The sequence below is a fragment of the Taeniopygia guttata genome, chromosome 7 (genome assembly GCF_048771995.1).
Source record: "Taeniopygia guttata chromosome 7, bTaeGut7.mat, whole genome shotgun sequence".
NCBI lineage: Eukaryota > Metazoa > Chordata > Aves > Passeriformes > Estrildidae > Taeniopygia > Taeniopygia guttata.
In genome coordinates this window covers 5,514,739-5,533,637 of record NC_133032.1, presented here as the reverse complement: position 1 = coordinate 5,533,637, position 18,899 = coordinate 5,514,739, and the positions used below count along the sequence as shown (strand labels likewise).

General features: G+C 39.9%; 1 protein-coding gene across 16 annotated transcripts in view; it reads left to right on the top strand.

The window, feature by feature from the left end:
- KALRN (kalirin RhoGEF kinase) overlaps window positions 1-18,899 on the top strand; it is a 467,424-nt gene that overhangs the window by 270,196 nt on the left and 178,329 nt on the right. For all 16 annotated transcript variants that reach the window (XM_030277125.4, XM_030277127.4, XM_030277129.4 and 13 more), the window contains 2 exons: window positions 4,500-4,691; window positions 17,771-17,940. In XM_030277125.4, the coding sequence (XP_030132985.4) occupies window positions 4,500-4,691; window positions 17,771-17,940 (362 nt within the window). The remainder of the gene's footprint in view (window positions 1-4,499; window positions 4,692-17,770; window positions 17,941-18,899) is intronic.

Sequence of the window (18,899 nt, the reverse complement as noted above, 5' to 3'; positions counted from 1 at the left end):
GGCTGACCCAGTTCTCCCTGAAGTCAGTAAAATAATTTTTACTGTTTTCAGTAAGAGATGGATCAGGCTTTGAACTTTGTCTTGACATCCCAGCTTCCCAGCGGGAGTGCTGATACAGACATTTCATCTTTGGTACTGGAGAGTTGAGTCACGACTCTAAAGAGCATAAAGGACATATCACATCAGAGAAAGCCTAATAAGTCTCCTAAACTTCAGCCTGCAGGCATAATGAGGGATTCACATCGCCAGTCTTTAGTCAAGAATATCAGGTCTAAGCTAGTCATCTTTCTCGTTCCAGTTGGTAATTTCTGGACTCCGGAGATGCCTTCTCTTCCATGCCTTTTTCATGGTGAAACACAGGTGTCAAAGCTCTCTGAATCAATACAAAGAACCTTTGCCTGGAAGTCCTTGCAGAGCCCCAGAACTTGGTCAGTACAGACTAGTGTTACCTCATTCCCCTTATCTCAACACCTGCTTGGGAAGTGAAGTCTGGGGTATGTAATTTGTGTTTAATGTGATCACATACCTGACCACCTGCCCAGTTCCCCCCTCCATGTTTCTCCTGATGTTTACAACAAACATCTTTCTCTGACTGATGGGAATGGGTCACTGCACTTTGGAGAACTTGGAGACAGTTACCATGAAAATCCCTCAAATAAAATAAACAGCTGTAAAATAGTGTACAGAGTCAGATTGTTCTGGAAAAAAAGTTGTCCTGATTAAGGGCATGAACTCTGCCCTGGACTATCACTAGACACAGCTATTTTCAAAGTAATCAGCCTAAAAACATGCAGCAATAAACTACTTATGTGTGCAGTTCCTAGCACTAGATAAAAACTACATGGAGTAATTTTCTGTAAAAGCACATGAGCCAAAACCAAAATGCTGTGCTAAATTGATTGATACCTTAAAAATGTGAGGAAGTTCACAAAGATAGATAGATAGATACATAGATAGATAGATTTCCTTGAGTCTGTAAGTTTCATGATTGAAATAGGTCATTATGCAGAGGTTAGTCTACAAAGATTATTAAGAGATATAAGGTGGAAGTTGTTTTTATGCATGAAATGATGCAGAAGTGTAGAATGCCAGTTCACTGAGAATTTCAAGGGTTTGCACATGACAGTTCTCTCATGGGTTAAGACCATGTTAAGCAAAATGCCACACAACCCTAAAACTTCAGAAAGCATATAATTTTATAACTCATGGATTATTTTTTTTCTGCCAGATCTCAGAAGGGTTGGGAATCTGAGCTAACCTCTTCTGGATTAGGATGGTGGGACAAGGAGGCATTTCATGCTTTTCTTCATTGTAGACATTAATTCCCTCTTGGATTCCCACCCTGCCTTACCCAGGGTTATGTCACACCAAAAAAGTATAAAGTGCTTCAAACAAATAATAAAATAAGGGTCTGTACCCCAAGGAGTTTACTAGCAAGAGAGCAAGCTTAGGATGAAAATGCAGGGAGCAGGGAAGCAGTGCAGCATTATAGCACCAACCAGAATGAAGCTCACAGCTTCAACAGCACTTCAATTCAATGCTTGTAGAGAAATAGATGTACATGAAAATATTTGATATGTGTAACAACATCTGGTATGATTTATGTGCACTTTAAGCAAACAAACAGAAGAGAAGTAGGGCAAGCCCTCAGCAAAGGAGTAACCTCTGGCTTATTTGGCCTGTGCTGTGAGTACATCTCGACAGCTGAGGAGGGAGGACAGTCCTTTCATGAGCACATCAAGCTCAGGAGTTCAAGGCAAGGGTGGGTAACTCCCAAATGTGCCTGCTTATCTGAAATGTATCTAAATCTCTTAAATCTGCAACAGTGAGCTGGAAATCTCTCAGCACCAGGCCTTCCTTCTAGAATGGCAGGAATATAACCATTAGTTGTTTTTGCTATCATAAACTGCACCTGTTTTTAAAATCCAGACGCTAACCTGTGACCTCAGTGGACAAATATAGAAAAATAGGTGAAGAAAAATGTCTCCATACTCAAAATGTGCTGTGTTCAAGCCTTTTGTGCATGACACATTTATGCAAGCACATCCCAAATTAGGTATGCATTTTTCAGGGAAGCATCCCTGTGTGCTGACAGTGCCTGTCACAGCCCAGGGAAAACACTGTGTGGCTCCTTACACACCCCATCAAATTCCCTGCAGAAAATCCCCTTTGTTTTTGGAGAACCTTGTGCAATGCAAAGGGGCTGCTACATCTTTTTTTTTTTTTTTTTTTTTTTGCCTGTGCAGTGAGACCAGAGCCTCTGTTGAGGCCAGTCTGAATTCCTTCTCCACCAAAGTCTAGGGTCCAGCCTACACACTTTTCACCAGTGTATTTACATCTGGTCATCGTGCCTGTGAACTCATCTCCTCCACAGGTAACTCGACATAGCACATGTTGGAGTCAGTAAACTGTGTGGCTTTCAGCAGAGATGGACCTAAATGCCTTAGGGACAAATGCAGCAAATCTGTGTCCATAATGTATTTCAACAGAACTTTATTGTGTCCCAAATCTGTGCCACAAGAGGGTACATGTAAATGTACTTAGTGTACATTTACAAGTACACTAAGTAATACATATATAAGCAGGAACAGTCTTCTGCTCAGGGAGCTGGACTGGTGTGTGAGTTGTTGTAGTGGTAATGTGTGAAGAACACTGGATTGGACTAGACTTTGAAAAATTGTGCTAGCTTTGGCATCTGCTCCAAATACTATTGGAAGAGGATCATTCAGAAAGGATACTGTTAAATGAAACTGGACTCTGATTCAGTTCACATTAAATGGAACATTTTTTACAAACTCTCAGCTAAAGAGGTTTCCAAAAAATTATTTTTAAAACATAAAATTTTGCTGCTGTTAACAGCCTAACTATTATAGCAGTAGCTTGAAAGTGAGGGAATAAAAATTTACTATTTGTAACAAAACTGTCTCAAGTATGTTCTTCACAGTCCAAAAGGAGAAATGCAAATACCGGATATTTATAGTCAGCCCTCAGAAACTGGGAAAATGAACAGTGAATGAGATGTTTTCTTTTTGCTTTTTTATAACTGGAAATATGTTCCCCCATTAAACTTGGAGGTCAGTGTTCCATCTCTGTATTGAACATTTTCTCAAAAAAACAACTGTTGACTGCAGCAGGATATTATCTAAGTAGGAACAACATGGTATGATCCATGGCTTTTATTTTTGATAGTGTTCATGTAATGCTCAGAAATGTGTGTGTGTCCACAGTGTTAGAGGTATTTTGTATATATGCATCAAGTTAATGCACTTTTAAACTGAGGAGGATTTTGACAAGGAAGGTGCTACAATTCTGCTGTTGAAGCAGAGGTTAAAAATCCCAATGATAGCAGTCTCAAGCTGATTCCAAGAAGTTCCAAAGATCTAGCCCAGTAATGGAAACACCCTGAAGCTGATATCTTTGTCTCTCCTTATTTTTGTTAAGTATTGAATACCAAAGAGCTATTGGCTTTATCTTGAGTGAAGAATGACAGCAAGGGCTGGCTCTGTTTAGTTTGCCTAAACATAGCTGACTAAGGCATAGCTGCATGGTTCTGGAGAAGATGGCTGCACTCACTTTCCATTTCTCCTGTTATTCATGACACTCTCTGGTGTATTTGTTGAGTGGTGTTTTCCAGAGATGTGAAAAAGAGAGAGAATGGATGGGCAGGTAGCTTGAAACCTGAGGTAAGTTGGATGGAGTTCCCCTCTCTTACTTGACAGTCTGGTATGTCTTGGGTACATTAATTTGCTTCTGGGTTCTTCAGTTCTCCCTCTGTGAAGCAGGAGTCCTACACCTCATACCATAAAAGCCGTGGCTGTAGGGTAAATCTATTCAGGATAATGCAGCATTCAAATGTTTGTATAATGCAGGGCAGGTACGTGCCCTGGGCAAACTGGAACTGAGCATTACATACTGGCAGCTGTAAGCAAATCACATGGACTCACTCCATCTGGAAATATGATGCAGAACAGTAGACAAGAGGAAAAAAACATAGAAGGAGCTTGAAGATATGGTCTAGCTCACAAAAGCCAGTGAGAGGCAAATATTTCTTGGGGCTGAGACATCTCTGGCTAACGTGATTACAGGCTGTAATGTGAGAGCAGTTGGGAGGCCATTGCAGCGAGCTGGTGGCTGCGTGTCTCGTGAGGCACTGTAGCCTTCTGAGCTGGTGAGTCCCATTTGCTTCATGCCATTATCTTTGAGAAATTGCAGGGAACTTGGAAATAAACAAATGGGAAGTCCTATTGCTGTGCCTGGCAGGATTGGGTTGAGGTGGTGTGTTTCAAATAAGAAATCATTTCATGTGTACTCAGGCATTAGTCTATGTGGCTTTATACATTCTCCTTTCACAGATGGCAATGCCACTAGGAAATATTGTTATTGTTTTAAAACTCTGGTAATCACTTGCTTTCATGCCTTAAGGATAAACAGCCTCTTTCAGGGGTTTACTTGCCACAGTGTATTACTCATACTGTGTTTCTTGCTTTGTTTGCTGGTAGAATACGTACACCAATGCAGACAAGCTCTTGGAGGCTGCAGAGCAGTTGGCTCAGACTGGGGAATGTGACCCTGAAGAGATCTATAAAGCAGCTCGGCATCTGGAAGTTCGGATTCAGGACTTTGTCCGGAGGGTGGAACAGAGGAAACTTCTCTTGGACATGTCAGTCTCCTTCCATACCCACACCAAAGAGGTAAGAGGTGCACGAGGGAATTTTGCTGTGTATTGTAGAGTGCTGCAAGAGGCTGTCTCTGAAAACTTAGATAACAGAGAAAAGGGATTTTCACCACGCAGGGCTTATATTATCCGGTTCATTTCATGTATATGAGTAAATGTTGTAAAGAGGAAATAAAATGTGAATGAAACATATGAATGTTACAGTACACTAAAATATAGCGCCACCATCTCGAGTGGTGCTTAATCACAACTAGAATGTATTGTTAGAAAGCAAGAATTCTCTTCTAAGAACATTAATTGATATTAACACTTTAAGTATAAATATGCCAGCAGCATGATCCTGTGAGGATTCAATTTAAATGTACTGTTAATTAATGTATCCAGTATCATTATGTGTTACTAGAAATCTTACATTGTTTAATCAGGCAGACTTGACTTTTCAAAACAACTGGAAAAGAAAAAACAGCCACACACTGATACAGTGAATCAGTGAGGACTTGAATAAATGTTGTTTAGTGTAATTGAAAAATATCCAGAGATAAGGCCGACTTGCCAGAGGAGATGCAGTGGACAGGACATCAAATGGGAGGCCACTGGGGATGTAATTAAAGCATACTTCACATTTTCTGCAGTCCAAAGGCCATTCAGTGGTGAGTGACTTTTAAAGATAGGGCTTCTGCTGAGAGAGGTGGAATTAGTCAGGATGGATGTTTTCATGCTCTGCAGCATCTGTTTGTGAAAGTACACTTGATCAGGAAAGCTTTGCCTCTGCTTCTTGATTTACATGTTACAAACAAGTTGCATGTGTCAGGCTTCAGCCTGTTGGGGAGCCCCTGAAGTAGAAGGTACATGCACACATTTATTTATATTTGTATGGAAGATGGAGTTTACAGTTATAGTTGTTGGTACGTGAAGGCTTTTCTTTTACATCCTGCTTCTGCAATATATTAAAATATAGTTAACTTTCAGCTTGTGGATAATGCTGTTGTTCCCAGAGTTGCTCGAACACTTGCAGGTATGTTGCTTTGCCACTGGGGAAACTTAATTGGTTATTTCCTCTGTAAAAATTATTTCATAACGGTTTCCTGCTGTGATTAACCTTGATTCACCTATGCAGGTGATGACTAGTAAAAAAAAGATAGTTACTGGTATTGTGTAGCCTAATTTGGCTTTGGGAAATAAAGCCTCCCTGTATGAAACTCCTGTTCTTCTTCAATAAGAGGGGAGTCTGCATGCTCTACACACCTGGTTTTAATGAGCTCTGTTTTGGTGAATAAAAATGCAGATGTATTAAAAATTAACATTTTTTAAAAATAGTTTTAAAAAATAGTCTTCTGTGCTAGCTTCAATGCTGCTCTCTAGATGTTAAGAGTAAATGCTAAGTATTTGCCTCATTAATGCTTTTCTGTGAGACAGACTGGTTCTGTGATGCCTTTGGAAAGTTCAGTAATTAATTAATGTAATTTTTAGGGCAATCCATAGTGGACTGACTCTGGGTGCCTCTCTCCTATAAAAGTCCCTTCCAACTCAAACTATTCTATGGTTCTGTGACTCCCTCTCCAGAGGGACAGTCAAGAGAGCTGTAGCATTGCTGGGACAACAGCAAAGTCAGGGTGGACACAGAAACCCATGTCCATCATCAAGAATGACAGCCATTGGGTTGGGTTGATAAAGTTGTTCAGTTTCCACAAGTTCCCCAAAGTCTGAGGATGCCCAGGAGCTCTGCAAGAGGAAGTTTTCATTTATTTAATTCCGTGTTAATTCACTCCTGTAGAGGCCAAACACTGAGTTTCTGCAGGTTCAGTGATTTTCACTGTGTACCGCCACCTGACTTCTTCAGTGATGTGTTTCTACACTGGTGAAACCCACACAACTCAGTATCTTGGGTTTTTTTGCCAAAACTGTTAAGTGAGGAAGTTGCTGCAGAGAGGATTCAATTCCAAGATTTGGTGTTTGTCTGGCAGCTGTGGGAATCCCCACAGGCACAGTGAAATAACAAAAGACTGCCTGGGGGGAATTGGTGTAAAGGGCAAAGAGTTACAACAGGAGACCCTCCGCATGTGTTTATATCTGCATTTACCTTTTTATGCTGTAGATCGGCTTGGGTAGAAATGAGTCATTGGTTGGCTTTGCTTGGCCCTTCTTGTGTATTGTAAAATGGCAAGTTAACCAATGTAATTGTAATTCTTCAATATTAACAATAAAACAGGTAAATTTAAATAATAACAGATCAATTTAAATCAGGAGATTTCAAGGCAAAGAATCCTTTTGCTGCAGAAGCAGTAAAATAGTGGGAGATCTGAGATCCATTCCTGGTGTTTACCAGGAGCCAGTCCAGTCCTGTGCTCACACAGCCATCCCTTGTCCTCCTACCTGCCATGCTGGGCCTGGGGCTGGACTTGCTATGACCATCCAAACCCATCCCCTGGGAGTGTCTTGGAGTGCAGAGAAGCAGTTTGGTTGCATGTTAACCTCTTTAACACCTGACATATTTTGTATTATTCTAGAAGATGTTATCACTTACTTAATAATACCTATCATTATTAACTTCATCCTTTGTAGTTCTTGAAACTGTTTCTTAAACTATGAGCAGCTCTTTTTCTTACGTACTCGGAAATGCAAAAAAAGTTCCCTTCATACCTTTTTGGCCCTGGTGCAGAAAACTATGGCCTAGATGCATTTTTCATCTAAGCTTCACAAATTCTCATTATTTCATGTTGTATTAATCTATTGATTAGACACAACTGGTGAAAGGGTAAATTAAGTAGAATGAATTGGTCTTACTGACACTTTTTCTTTTTTCGGAAATATTCTAAAGATCTTCCTGCAATGAACATGTTTCTTCTGACAGTCTTCCTAGCACAGATGACATGTGAATTTCTGATGTGGTAATTCCCAGGTGTGGATGAGTTCATTGACTGTGAACTTCTCACTCCTTCACTTTTACTCTGCCCACCTCTTCATCTCCACATGCAACTGCCCAGATTCTCACCACCTGGGAAACTTTTAACTGCTCCCACTTTTTTTCTCTTGTCAAAGAAATATTTCCTTTTGTAGTCAGTCTTCCTGTATTTTCTTCAGGACAATAGGTAGTGTTGAATTAGGGAGTCATTTAAATGTAGATACCCCATGGGTAATGTAAATTCAGAGTGGCTTTTCTATACTACAGTAGACTTGAATCACTGCTTATTTCATGTGAAAGCATTAAAAAAGATACCTTCTGCTAAACACTGACTCATACATTTGGAGGAATATCAAAAAAAGTCAATCAAGCATAACAATAATTTTGATGGGTTTTTTTAAGTGACATTACTGAACAATACTTACAATAGACTGAAATGAGGACTTTTTGGTGTGGTAATAACACTTTAGAGGCATAAATTAGAAGCAGCCCTATAAGTGATTGTTGGGGGCATAACTCTTGAGCAATGTAGGTGTCCTATTGCCACGCTTGTAAACAGGATTTTGTGAGTCCCACTGTCCTGTAGCATTCATTATGCTTTTCTAGTTTGCAGTCAATATTTTTGTATCCTTTTGGACCAAGGCATTTCTGATGGTGTAAAACCTGGTACCGTGGGAATCAAATCCAATTATCTGTATGGCAGGGTGAAGTTATAAATTATTATCACTGGCATAAATGCATTCAACAGACTCATACCTGAATAATTTCTCTCAGGATTAAGTGTAATTGAATTTAGGTTCTTTCTTCAAATCTGAATCAATTATTGTCAGGATTTTCAGATCTTGCACTTTTATCACAAATCTCATGATAGTTGATGTTTTTCTGTGAACTTTCAGCTTTAGGATCAAATGATGATAGAGTATTCTTAGCTGGCATTTGATTTTGTTTAAAAGAGAATATTTTTTGAGCTTCCTGGAGAAGAGGTTGCAGATGTCATAAAATCATACCCTGAAGACTCAAAATCCTCAAAGACAAAAGAAAAACATCTTGCAATTCATTATCTGAATCTTAATACTTTAGTGTCTCGCAGTTTTATACTTAAGGTTCTGCAGTGTATTTTACATTTCCAAGTATTAAAATGTAGACAGGAAAGAGTGCTGTGACAACTTCTATATCACTAAAAACTTTTAAATCCTCTTGCATAGTTAAGTGATGACTTAGGTTGTGTTACTTGTTGTATTGGCTGGTGATGCAATTGCTAACTTAAGAATGAGAAGAAACTTCACTGAATTTAGAACTGTTTTATAATATATGGGTCTTAACTAAACTATAAAACGGTTCTGCAGTAGTTTTTTGGGGCATGAAAAGCATGTCTTACCACCTCTATAGATTTCTCATTTTTCAATGGGCCTCAGATTACCAGTTCTGTGTTGAGTCCAGCATGAAAAAAATGGAGAGATAGAGAATTGTGTTTTCTGATCTTGTGCCCTGTCCTTTGTTGTTCTTTAGTGTGTCAGAAGGCTCAGGGCAGGCACTTCCATGTGGAACCTACCTGGCCCACAGAGTGGGGGTTGAGTATACTCAGAAAATATTTAATGTTGAGAAAAAAGAACTGCCAGATTCCTAACAGGTTACTATGAACATGTGCAAACTGGAACTTGGCAGAGGTCCTCTGAGTGACCAAATTTGGGTAAATGTTCACATGAATGACATAATGTGTATTCTTGACATCAAGGCTAAGCCCTGCAAAATTTCAAACCCTTGCTTAAAAGCATGGAGGATCTGGAGCATCTCATTTGAACAGAAATAAAACTAACACAGGCAAAGTACCTTTTCTGTCCCTTTCTCTCATTCTGGCCCTTTCACCTCAAAATTCATCAAATTCAGCCTTAGGCAGACACCTGGTATGGAAAGTTTCACTCTGAAAATCTTGTCTGATGAGGGCATGAGAAAGTGAGAGCTAAGACCTGGACGATTAGGTGTCAGACAGCTTCCTGTATTATAAGCTATATTATTTATGGTCAGTAGGTCACCTTGGTCACCCCACAGACATCAGTGGGGTTACTCAGCTGGGAAATGGAGTGGGGCTACCCTATCCGTCAAGAACAGTAACAGTGTTTTATTGCAGGCACTGCTAACTTAATTTTGTTTGATAACCAAGACCTGTGAAATTAAACTTTCTCTGCTTGAGTTGAATATCGTGATTAGGAGATTGTTCAGTGTAGATCACTAATTCTGACAGGGCTTGTTCTTCACTTTGAGGCAGAGCTGCTGGGACACAGGGAGCACAAAGCTCAGCGGGCTGAGGTCAGCTGCTCTTGACTCCCATCAGAAGAGTTGACAGAATGTATCAAAGTTAATCACGGAGCAAACATGACAGTGATTCTGGGATATATCCTGTAATCCTGTTACTCACTGTGAATTGACACAGGAATCAAAGTTAATGTTACTGAACTTAAAAATTTGTTGTTTGACTTTTACTGCTAATATTGACTTTCCAGAGCAATTGAACACTGTATAATAAAGATTTGTGATGCAGGGGATAATCAGTTTAGCAACTCCACTTGCTGGCAACTTCTAGAAGTTCTGAAAAGTCTTGTTCTCTGAACATGTGTTTGTCTTACACACTGCTGTCCTGGACAGCACTTTTGTTCCTTTTTTCATATTATCTCCAGATTAAAAAAAAAAAAAAAAAAAAAAAAAAAAAAAAAAAGAAGACGAAAGCATAAAACATTATAATGACCCAAACTGGTTTACTGCATGTAAAATGTTCACTGAGTGAATATTCACATATTCACACCACTTCATACCCCAGAATTTTCAGTGTTAGAATGAAGCACTATGTGTCTTGTTCAAAAGCTAGAAATTTTGTCTGTCACTGGAATGATATTAACAGTTGAAATAGATGCACAACAGCATGTAACATCAGACTCTGAAAATATCTGTCCTCCTCTCACAGCAGAGCTGTGAAACTTTAAACTTTAGACTTCAGCCTCCTTTTAGTATGACCATGATTTTTGCTGGGAGCTGAATCTGTGCAGTGGTAGATGGTGCTAGATGGATGGTTGGACTCAGTGATTTAAAAGGTCTTTTTCAACTTCAGGGATTCTGTAATTATATGATTCTAAGTAAATGCTGTTTTGTTGTGTTTGTTTGGTATTTTTAATAAGTACTCAATTCCTAAATATTCTCCTACTCCTGTCAGAGGTGAATTTTCAGGCAGAAATTAGAGAATGTGATAGAAGTGAACTGGCAGAAGTGCCCATACAGTAACCTGTGTGTCTCCATTGCCTGGGTGGTAGATTCCTTGGAGAAGGCAGATCATCTCTCTTCTCCAATTATCATTCTGATAATTGTAGATATGGAGAGGGCTATGCTGGTATAAAATGTGTTTATTTTGTGTGAGCTATATCAAAGTAACCTCTGGGTTATCAGCAATCAATTACCATGAAGCAGCAAAATAAAAACAAATCCCCCTCCAGCTCCAGAGGGTAGAGTGTGGCCTGGGCCAAAATGCCAATATTCACCAGTTGTTAACTTTGGTGATGTTTTTTGCAGAGCTAAATCTTGTCTGTAAAGCTATCTGGGACTGAGGAACCAGGACAGCTGGGATGGCACAGGATGCCCTTCTTTCCTGTCCATTTGGTGCCCAGAAGCAAGATTTTCATGAAGGATTAAGTAGCTGGGAAAGAAAAGAGCTGTGGTATGCTGGCAGCACATCCCGCTCTTGAGCAGGGGAGTTTGAAGCACAGCCAGGCCACTGCTGAATAAAATTCTGCCATCTGTGGTGGCAAAAGATTGATAAAAGAGACAGAATCAAAGTAATGAGAATTAAATGCTTGTAAATGCAGCTACATAAACCAAATGTCAGAGAACTTCTTTCCACCATGTGCTAGCCAAAGGACTCCTGTAGCCTTCATTTAAGTTCATACTTTGTTATCCACATTTTTCAGGCCATTCACCAGCATTTTTACACACCAATGGTTCCACTCAAATATTTTCCTTGGCTTTTGAGGCCCTTGCATGTGTTCTGCATGTTGTGGAAATGGGTCTCCAGCCTGTTTCCCTCACTCTCCACATAACAGTGGTTCATGCTGCATCTTTAAATAGGATGTGCCAACTTTCATAAAGCATTTTTATGAGACACATTTCCACCCGTTCTAATTTCCTGAAGCTGAGGAAGATGAGCTTCTCCCAGTTCCAGTGCGTGGGCTTCAGTGCTGTGTACAAAGGCAACAGAGTGGGCAGCTTGCAATAATCTGTGTACTGAGTAAATCTTCTCAAAGCCATACAGGTACACTCCCGTAATTCACTCATCACACAAAGGACACATTCTGTCTTTCACCTTAAGTACTAGTTATGCACTGGAGTACTAGTTGAAGATTGTGTCAGTGGCGTGGCTCAAGTCAATGGATCCAACCAGACTGACTGGTTAAAGAAAAGTCGTGCAGTTTTTTCAGTCCTTAGCAAGCTTCAGAATGATTCAGAATTGTCACAAATTATTTGTTTTTGCAATTCCCAGGGCACAGTGCACAAAGTTACACAAAAGGCTCAAAGCAGCAGATCAGGGTGAGACTGCAAGTGACAGATACAGCCAGTCACTGGAAAAAGCACAGAGGGAAGAGGTGCTGCAGCTTCCATTTGAGAAGTGATGTTTAGAACCAGTGAACAATATACAGGAGAATGTGAGGGTACCTGCGTTTATTTTAGTAGATTGCTGCATTTGTAGCGTGGGAAGCTTCCCCTGCACCAAACTGTACTGTATAACACTGCTGTAAAACTGAGTAAATCTTCCAATGTGGGAAGAACTTTTCTAAGCCAGTGTGATCAAGTGCAGAATTTGATTATTGCAGTTACTGAAGTTAATTACAACCAGATTCCTAATTATAAATTGCATATTAAAATTATACGAGAAGAGGAACATGTTTCTACAACTCATGATGGTGGCAGAAGAAGCGTAGAATGTGTACATTTTATTTTTCAGTTATAAATCAATTTTCTCTTCTAGATCAAATAGTCCCTGAATTACATTTACATGACCTTGGACTGGGGATCTACACACTCCTTGACATAAGCCTAGCTACCCAAATCATGTTTCCCTTGAGAGGAGATTATTTTGTGCTATATCAATCTGGTCCATGCAGGACTTGGAAAAAGCATCAGATGTTTAGGCAGTGCAAATCCTTTTGCTATAGGCAAGGTTACTAATTAAAAAGCCTGAGCATACAGAAGCACCAGATGCATCCCAGCCAAGGATAAATGTCAAGAAATTGGCGAGGAAATGGAAAAAACAAGAAAGAGGTTAGGGAGAGATCAATTTTTTCACAGAATGTTCCCTTTCCTCTTGTCTTCCCAACCAGTTTAGTGGTATCTGACAACATTAGGTCTTGCAGCAGGGAGTCTCATGAGTTGTGTCTTACCATGGAAGTTGTGGCATTTCATATGTAGTATCTGGTCATATCCAATCCTGTCACCTTTTATTAGGTGTGCTGCCATTATGTGACACTTTGCTGGTGGCATGAGGTCACTTTGCAGCTCATCATTACAGACCTTGTTTCCTGTGTTTCTATTGACATTTTCTTGAGAGCCTGAATGTGACTTCAGATAATATTGCTGAAATATGCTTCCAGTTTAAACAACTCTCAGTTCTTTTAAATGAAACAGGGCTGGATGCATTCTAAGTGTGAATAAATAACCAGTTGATGAAGGTTAATTGTGCTGGAAAGTTTTATCTTCACCATCGTTGGTGTGGGGACAATTTACTAAAGGCTGTGCAGTCAAGCTGGATGCACAACAGCATTTGAACAGATGCCTTAACAGACTAAAGTTCTGCCATAATTTAACCTAACTTGGGATCTGTGTGACTTTCTAGTGCATATCATGACAAAGCTAAATATTATTGCCATAGAATAGTCTTGTATAAGCCTGGCATAGTAGCAGAGGGAAATAGGGTTGATGCTTGTGTGTTTTGGGGAGTTTTCTTCAGCCTGCCCTTGGTTTTCTGAACACTCACATGGCAATTTATGGAGTGGCAGCAGGGTCCCTGGATGTGACTGAATTCCTCTGCATTCTGCTCTAGTCTTCGTTGTTGTGATGAATGTTCCCTTCCTGAGTTGCCATGAGCATTCTTTGGGGGCCTGCCCTGCAATACATGATGCTTCTCTGACATAGTAAAGGGGCAGAACATACACCTTGGGAAGTTGCTTGTTTCCATTAGCATCCTTGTTTTGAAGACTGGCAAAAATGCTGTACAACAGTAAATCTCCTGGACTGAACTGGTTCTTTGCACTGCTCTCGTAACTCAGTGCTTTTAAACTGCTTTTGAGTGGATTATAACTCATCTCTGCCATTTACAAATAGCAGCATATAAGCATTGGGTGTTTAATAGTTATTCCAATCATGCAGACAAGATTTTATTAGCAATCTCTTTATGTTTTAGATTTTGTTTTAAGTGGTTCCTTTTTCTAAGTGAAAAGCATTAATTTTAGGTGCAGGTACAGGTGTCCTTCAGGCCTCAAGTTAAGGGGTCTCGCTAATTGAGCAAAATGAAGGGTATTTCAGCAGATGAAGTAACTGGGAATAAAAAGCTGTGCTGTCTCTTGGATGGAGAGAAACTGCCAGTGTTTCATATCCAAGAAAGATGCAAAAGTATTCAAAATGTATGAGGGGTGCCAGATGCTACCCCAAAGGAAAGGAGGGGAGTCATTCTTCTTTCCCACTGTTCTAGTAATCAGAGGACAATTAGGTGTCTTGTGTAAAATACAGCTTCAGTTGTGGAGTCACTATGGACATTCAGCATTAATGGCTTAGGGATAGGTACTTACCTGAGACTTCTGGTAGCTAACAATTGTGACATTTTTACATGTAAGTTTACATGAATCAGATTTGACTCAGATCTCTCACAGACTGAATTCAGGTGCTACCACTAAGCATAGATCAGTTGAAGGAAGAACAAAACTTACTTTTTTGATACTTCTGTATTGATTTCTAGGATTCTGTATTTCTTGTTTAGTACCTGTTAAGTAACATAATGCAGAGGTTGTCTCCTTTTCTGGACACATGCATGACTGGCAAACGTAGTGAAAGTTACCACAGGTGGATGTGGAAATTCTGCCTCTATATTTGGAATATCTGCATGTATCTACATACATCCCCTGTATGGGAGCAAGTGGTACCTTAGTAATAGTTTGAAATATGTATGAGAATGGGACAAGTACTCACAAATTTTGTCCAGGCTAAGAATAAAAGAAGTCAATTTCTGCAAATATGAAATGAAAGTTGTGCTGTGCAATATGTCAGATTTTAATGGGAACAGTTTCTTTGGTCTAAGCTATCTAGCTTAGAGTAGGTCACAGCATGGACTGGAAATGCACAAGGTATCCTGTGATTTGGGGCTTTAAGAGTCAGGATTTTTTTAATCGGTCAAATACTTGCATTGGAATGAAACATCAGGCCCTAAGAGGGACTGATTTTCCTGAGCAGAGACGATCAGGATGTCATTTCTGTTTATGATTAACAGCTGTTCTAACTGGTGTTGCAGTGACATGGAATTGGTATTTTCACTGCTGTGGCATTCACAAGTGGGGCACGGCAGCAATTTATTTCAGGTGCTTTTAGTTGTAGCACATAACCTAGGAGGTTTTGGAATCAAATTCCTGTTGTGAATTTTTCCTGAAAGATCTTTATAATCTTATTAATATTGGCTGATTCTTTGTATTAGGGTTTTCCAGGGATTGGTGGAGTCTAAAGGATTAAAGGCCTCCGAGTCAAGGATGACCTAGATTCTGATAGATTTTATATGCAAATCCTTACAGTCAGAGGTCATTAATGGAAACATGTGAAGCTAATATGAGTTAATAAATTTGAGTGCTCTCTGAAATTAGTGAGTGTTTTGAGTCCAAGTAAATACAATACAGTTTATATTTTAAGTATTTTGAAACTGATTTAGAAGCCTACTCAAAAAGTGAAGTAAGATCTTAAATGTCTGATGCTCCTTCTGAAAAGTTGGGTTCTGGAGACACTTTAGAGCACAGGATTTTCCTCTGAAGGAACAAAACTAACAATGAACAAAATTCCTAATTTCACTTTCATTTTTATAAAGAAAATTCTCTGATCTTTTTAAGTTGAAAAAAGGACTAAGAATTGAAAGAAGTTAAAAAAACTACTGGATTTCCCACCTCAAAACAGAAGGATTGTTTATATACACATCTATTTTTCTGTATTTACCAAGTGCTCTATTACTTGAAGATCTGATAAGCAGAAGTAATATTCCTGAACAACCTGGTCCTTGTCTGCTTTGGTCCAGCTGCCCCTATTCTTTGAGTGGGTGTAGGGATTGGATCAACACTGGTTGATTCTCAATATAATTAATATATAAAGGCACTAATGCATTTTCCTTTATGGTAGCTTCCCAAAGTTCAGCACATGGACCTCGGACCACAACTGAAAAAGCTCTATTTGGCTCATTAAATATGTTTTCATTTTTTCACTTATTTCTCATGCCTAGTCACTTACATTTGTTTCTTTGATTAATAGTTCCCCTTTTACATTCTGCCTTTTTCCTAAGAATGTGAAAATATGTAAATATCCCAAGCAAAGACATTCTGTTTCAGGCCAGTAGTTGGGCAGGCCATTATGATTATAATATTTATGAATAAACAGAGGCATTTACCCAAAATATTCAAAGCTGACTTTGAAAAACCTACAAGTAAGGCAAATGTTGTAATACTTGTTTTTGTAAGTCTCTCAAGCAAGAACTCAGTAGCAGAGGTGGGGACAGAGCAAAAGGCACTGGGCTCTCCCTTTTCTGGTATCATGAGTGTGCTGGGACAGCTTCTAATTTTGATGATTTTGATTTGGGCCAGGTAATATCCTTGAAGTCTGTAGCATGTGTATAGTGTAGCATTTAGTGACTGGCCTTAGGTGTGGGTTCTGGCTGTGAGAAGCTTTGGCAGCTGGAGCTTTAGACATCCCCATCCTCCCCTGGTTTCATGTGGACGTGCTGAATTCACAGTCTCAGAGGAAATGAAGCAGGATGGGGATCCAGTGCAACTCGTTTTGAACACAAACATTTTTACCAGCTCTTTGCCACCCACACACAATGTCCTCCTCTGCTGCATGTTCACTCCAAGGTCCCTGCGGGACAAAGCTCTGCAGTGCCTGGGACAGCGGGAGGAGCCGCGGCCGCCCCGCATCCCGCCCCGCATCCCGCCCCGCATCCCGCCCCGCATCCTTTGACGTTTCCCTCTTGGTGCTGCGCGGCTCCTCCAGCCCACCCCAGCAAAACGCGGGTTAATGGGGCAGGCGTGGCACAGAAAAGAGTCTCTGGTGGAGTCATTAGGGTGTGCGGGCAGGCTGCCAGCTCGGTTGGTGCGATTTTACACTCACTTTTCAGCAGGAGCTTAAAGGGGAAACCTCTGTTCGCTTTAAGCCTTTACAGCCAGTGAGAGGCTGCTGGGGCATTCCTGCCCCTGTCCAGACCTCTGATGAACAGCTGGCTGGAAATTCTCATCCAAGCACTTGCAGTGATTTGTTGCTGTGATTGTGGCTTTAAAACTGGTAGTCAGGACTATTCAAAATTAATGGATCTTCATGGGGTCGATTAGTGATATTGCTGTCTCCTATGTTTGGATTTTCCCAGAGTTAGAATACAGCGTCTGAGTGCATTTTGAGGAGGGGGTTTAAGTACTGGGAAAAAAAAAAAAAAAAAAAGAAACCCCAAAACCTCAGCCCATGGGAAGGCATAGCTGAGCAGGCACAGCTAGACTTCAGTCAGTACCATGCACACATACCAAAGATTGTAGGTCTGTCCTGCAACAGGCTTCAGCTGCATGTGAAATAATAGCAGCTAATAGTGCTCAGCTCCTGAAAGGGTTAGGTTATCACAGCTGTAGGAGATTTTAATTTGTTACTAGTATAAAGAATTAATCAGAATAAAATAATTAGTTATTGCTGTATAATAAACAAAATTGAATTGTTTGGGTCTTTTTTTAACTATCTGATATTATATTTCTCTTACTTTTTTGCTTTAAATGGAATCAATAACAAATGTATCTTTTTGGGTTTACAAATATTAGGTCAGTTTTCCTGTGAAACATGCAGCCTGAGTTAATGCCTATTGATCTGGAATTAGAGTGCAAAAGGGTTAAATCTCAATTCCTCTCTGATTTATATTTCCCTCCCCTTCTTCCCAGCTGTGGACATGGATGGAAGATCTGCAGAAGGAGCTCTTAGAGGATGTCTGTGCTGACTCTGTGGATGCAGTTCAGGAGCTTATCAAGCAGTTTCAGCAGCAGCAAACAGCCACCCTGGATGCTACCCTCAATGTTATTAAAGAAGGGGAAGATCTAATCCAGCAGCTCAGGTAAGCATCCACCTAGGGTACAGGTGTTGAGAAATCTGACGCATGCTGTGCTTTAGGGGTGCCTAAATAGGGAACTGCAAGCTAGGATCAATTGGGAGAGCTTGTTAATTCTTTGCTTATTTATAATTCTTCAAATCCTTTGAGTGTTTTATTGAAATTACAGGGAGTGATTTGTGTGGACTGATTAGAGTAGTCTGTGGATCAGTGTTGGTTTCCTGTTTGACTGAGAGATTATTTATAGGCACTGGGAAGTGAATGGAACCAAATGTGTTTGAAGTGAATATTTTTAGCTGGTATTTATAGAAGATTGTTAAATGGTTGTGAACTGAGGCCTTGTGATTTATATGGTTATTCCCGATGTGGGGTAAGTGTATTCCTCTTAATAAAATACACACGTGTCTAACAGTCCTCACTGTTTCATTTTGCATGCAGCATCCTTCTATTTATCTTTGTGTGTGTGTGGGGGGGGTTATTCATGGTGTCAAAGAGGCTCTTTTACTGCTGGTTCTTCTACTAGCACTATGAATTAAACCAGTTCATTTTCACCTAATTTAAAATACATGAAGAGACTAGTCCCAAGAATTTGGGGGGGGGGGGGGGGGGAGGCTGCAGTTTTTGTTGGGTATTTGATGTTTTTGTTTCTTTTCTTTCTCAATCTGTAAGTATTGTCAAATGAATATTTGCAGAGTAAGCTTATAGAGAATTTGTAATTGTGAAATCTCTCTTATTTGTTGTTAAAGTGGTTTTCTGTGCTTTTAGCTTTGTTGATAGCAGTGAAGTTTTCCTGCCTTTTAGGGATGTTGTTGGGCACTGAACCAAGTCCATACACCACTTATTATTTAGATCTTTGTATTGTTACAGGTTGCCCTTACCCACATGTACATAGTGTGCATGTTCTGTATACATTATAATACGCAAACATCCCAGGTTTTATCCATTTCACCAGACAGTCCCAGAGA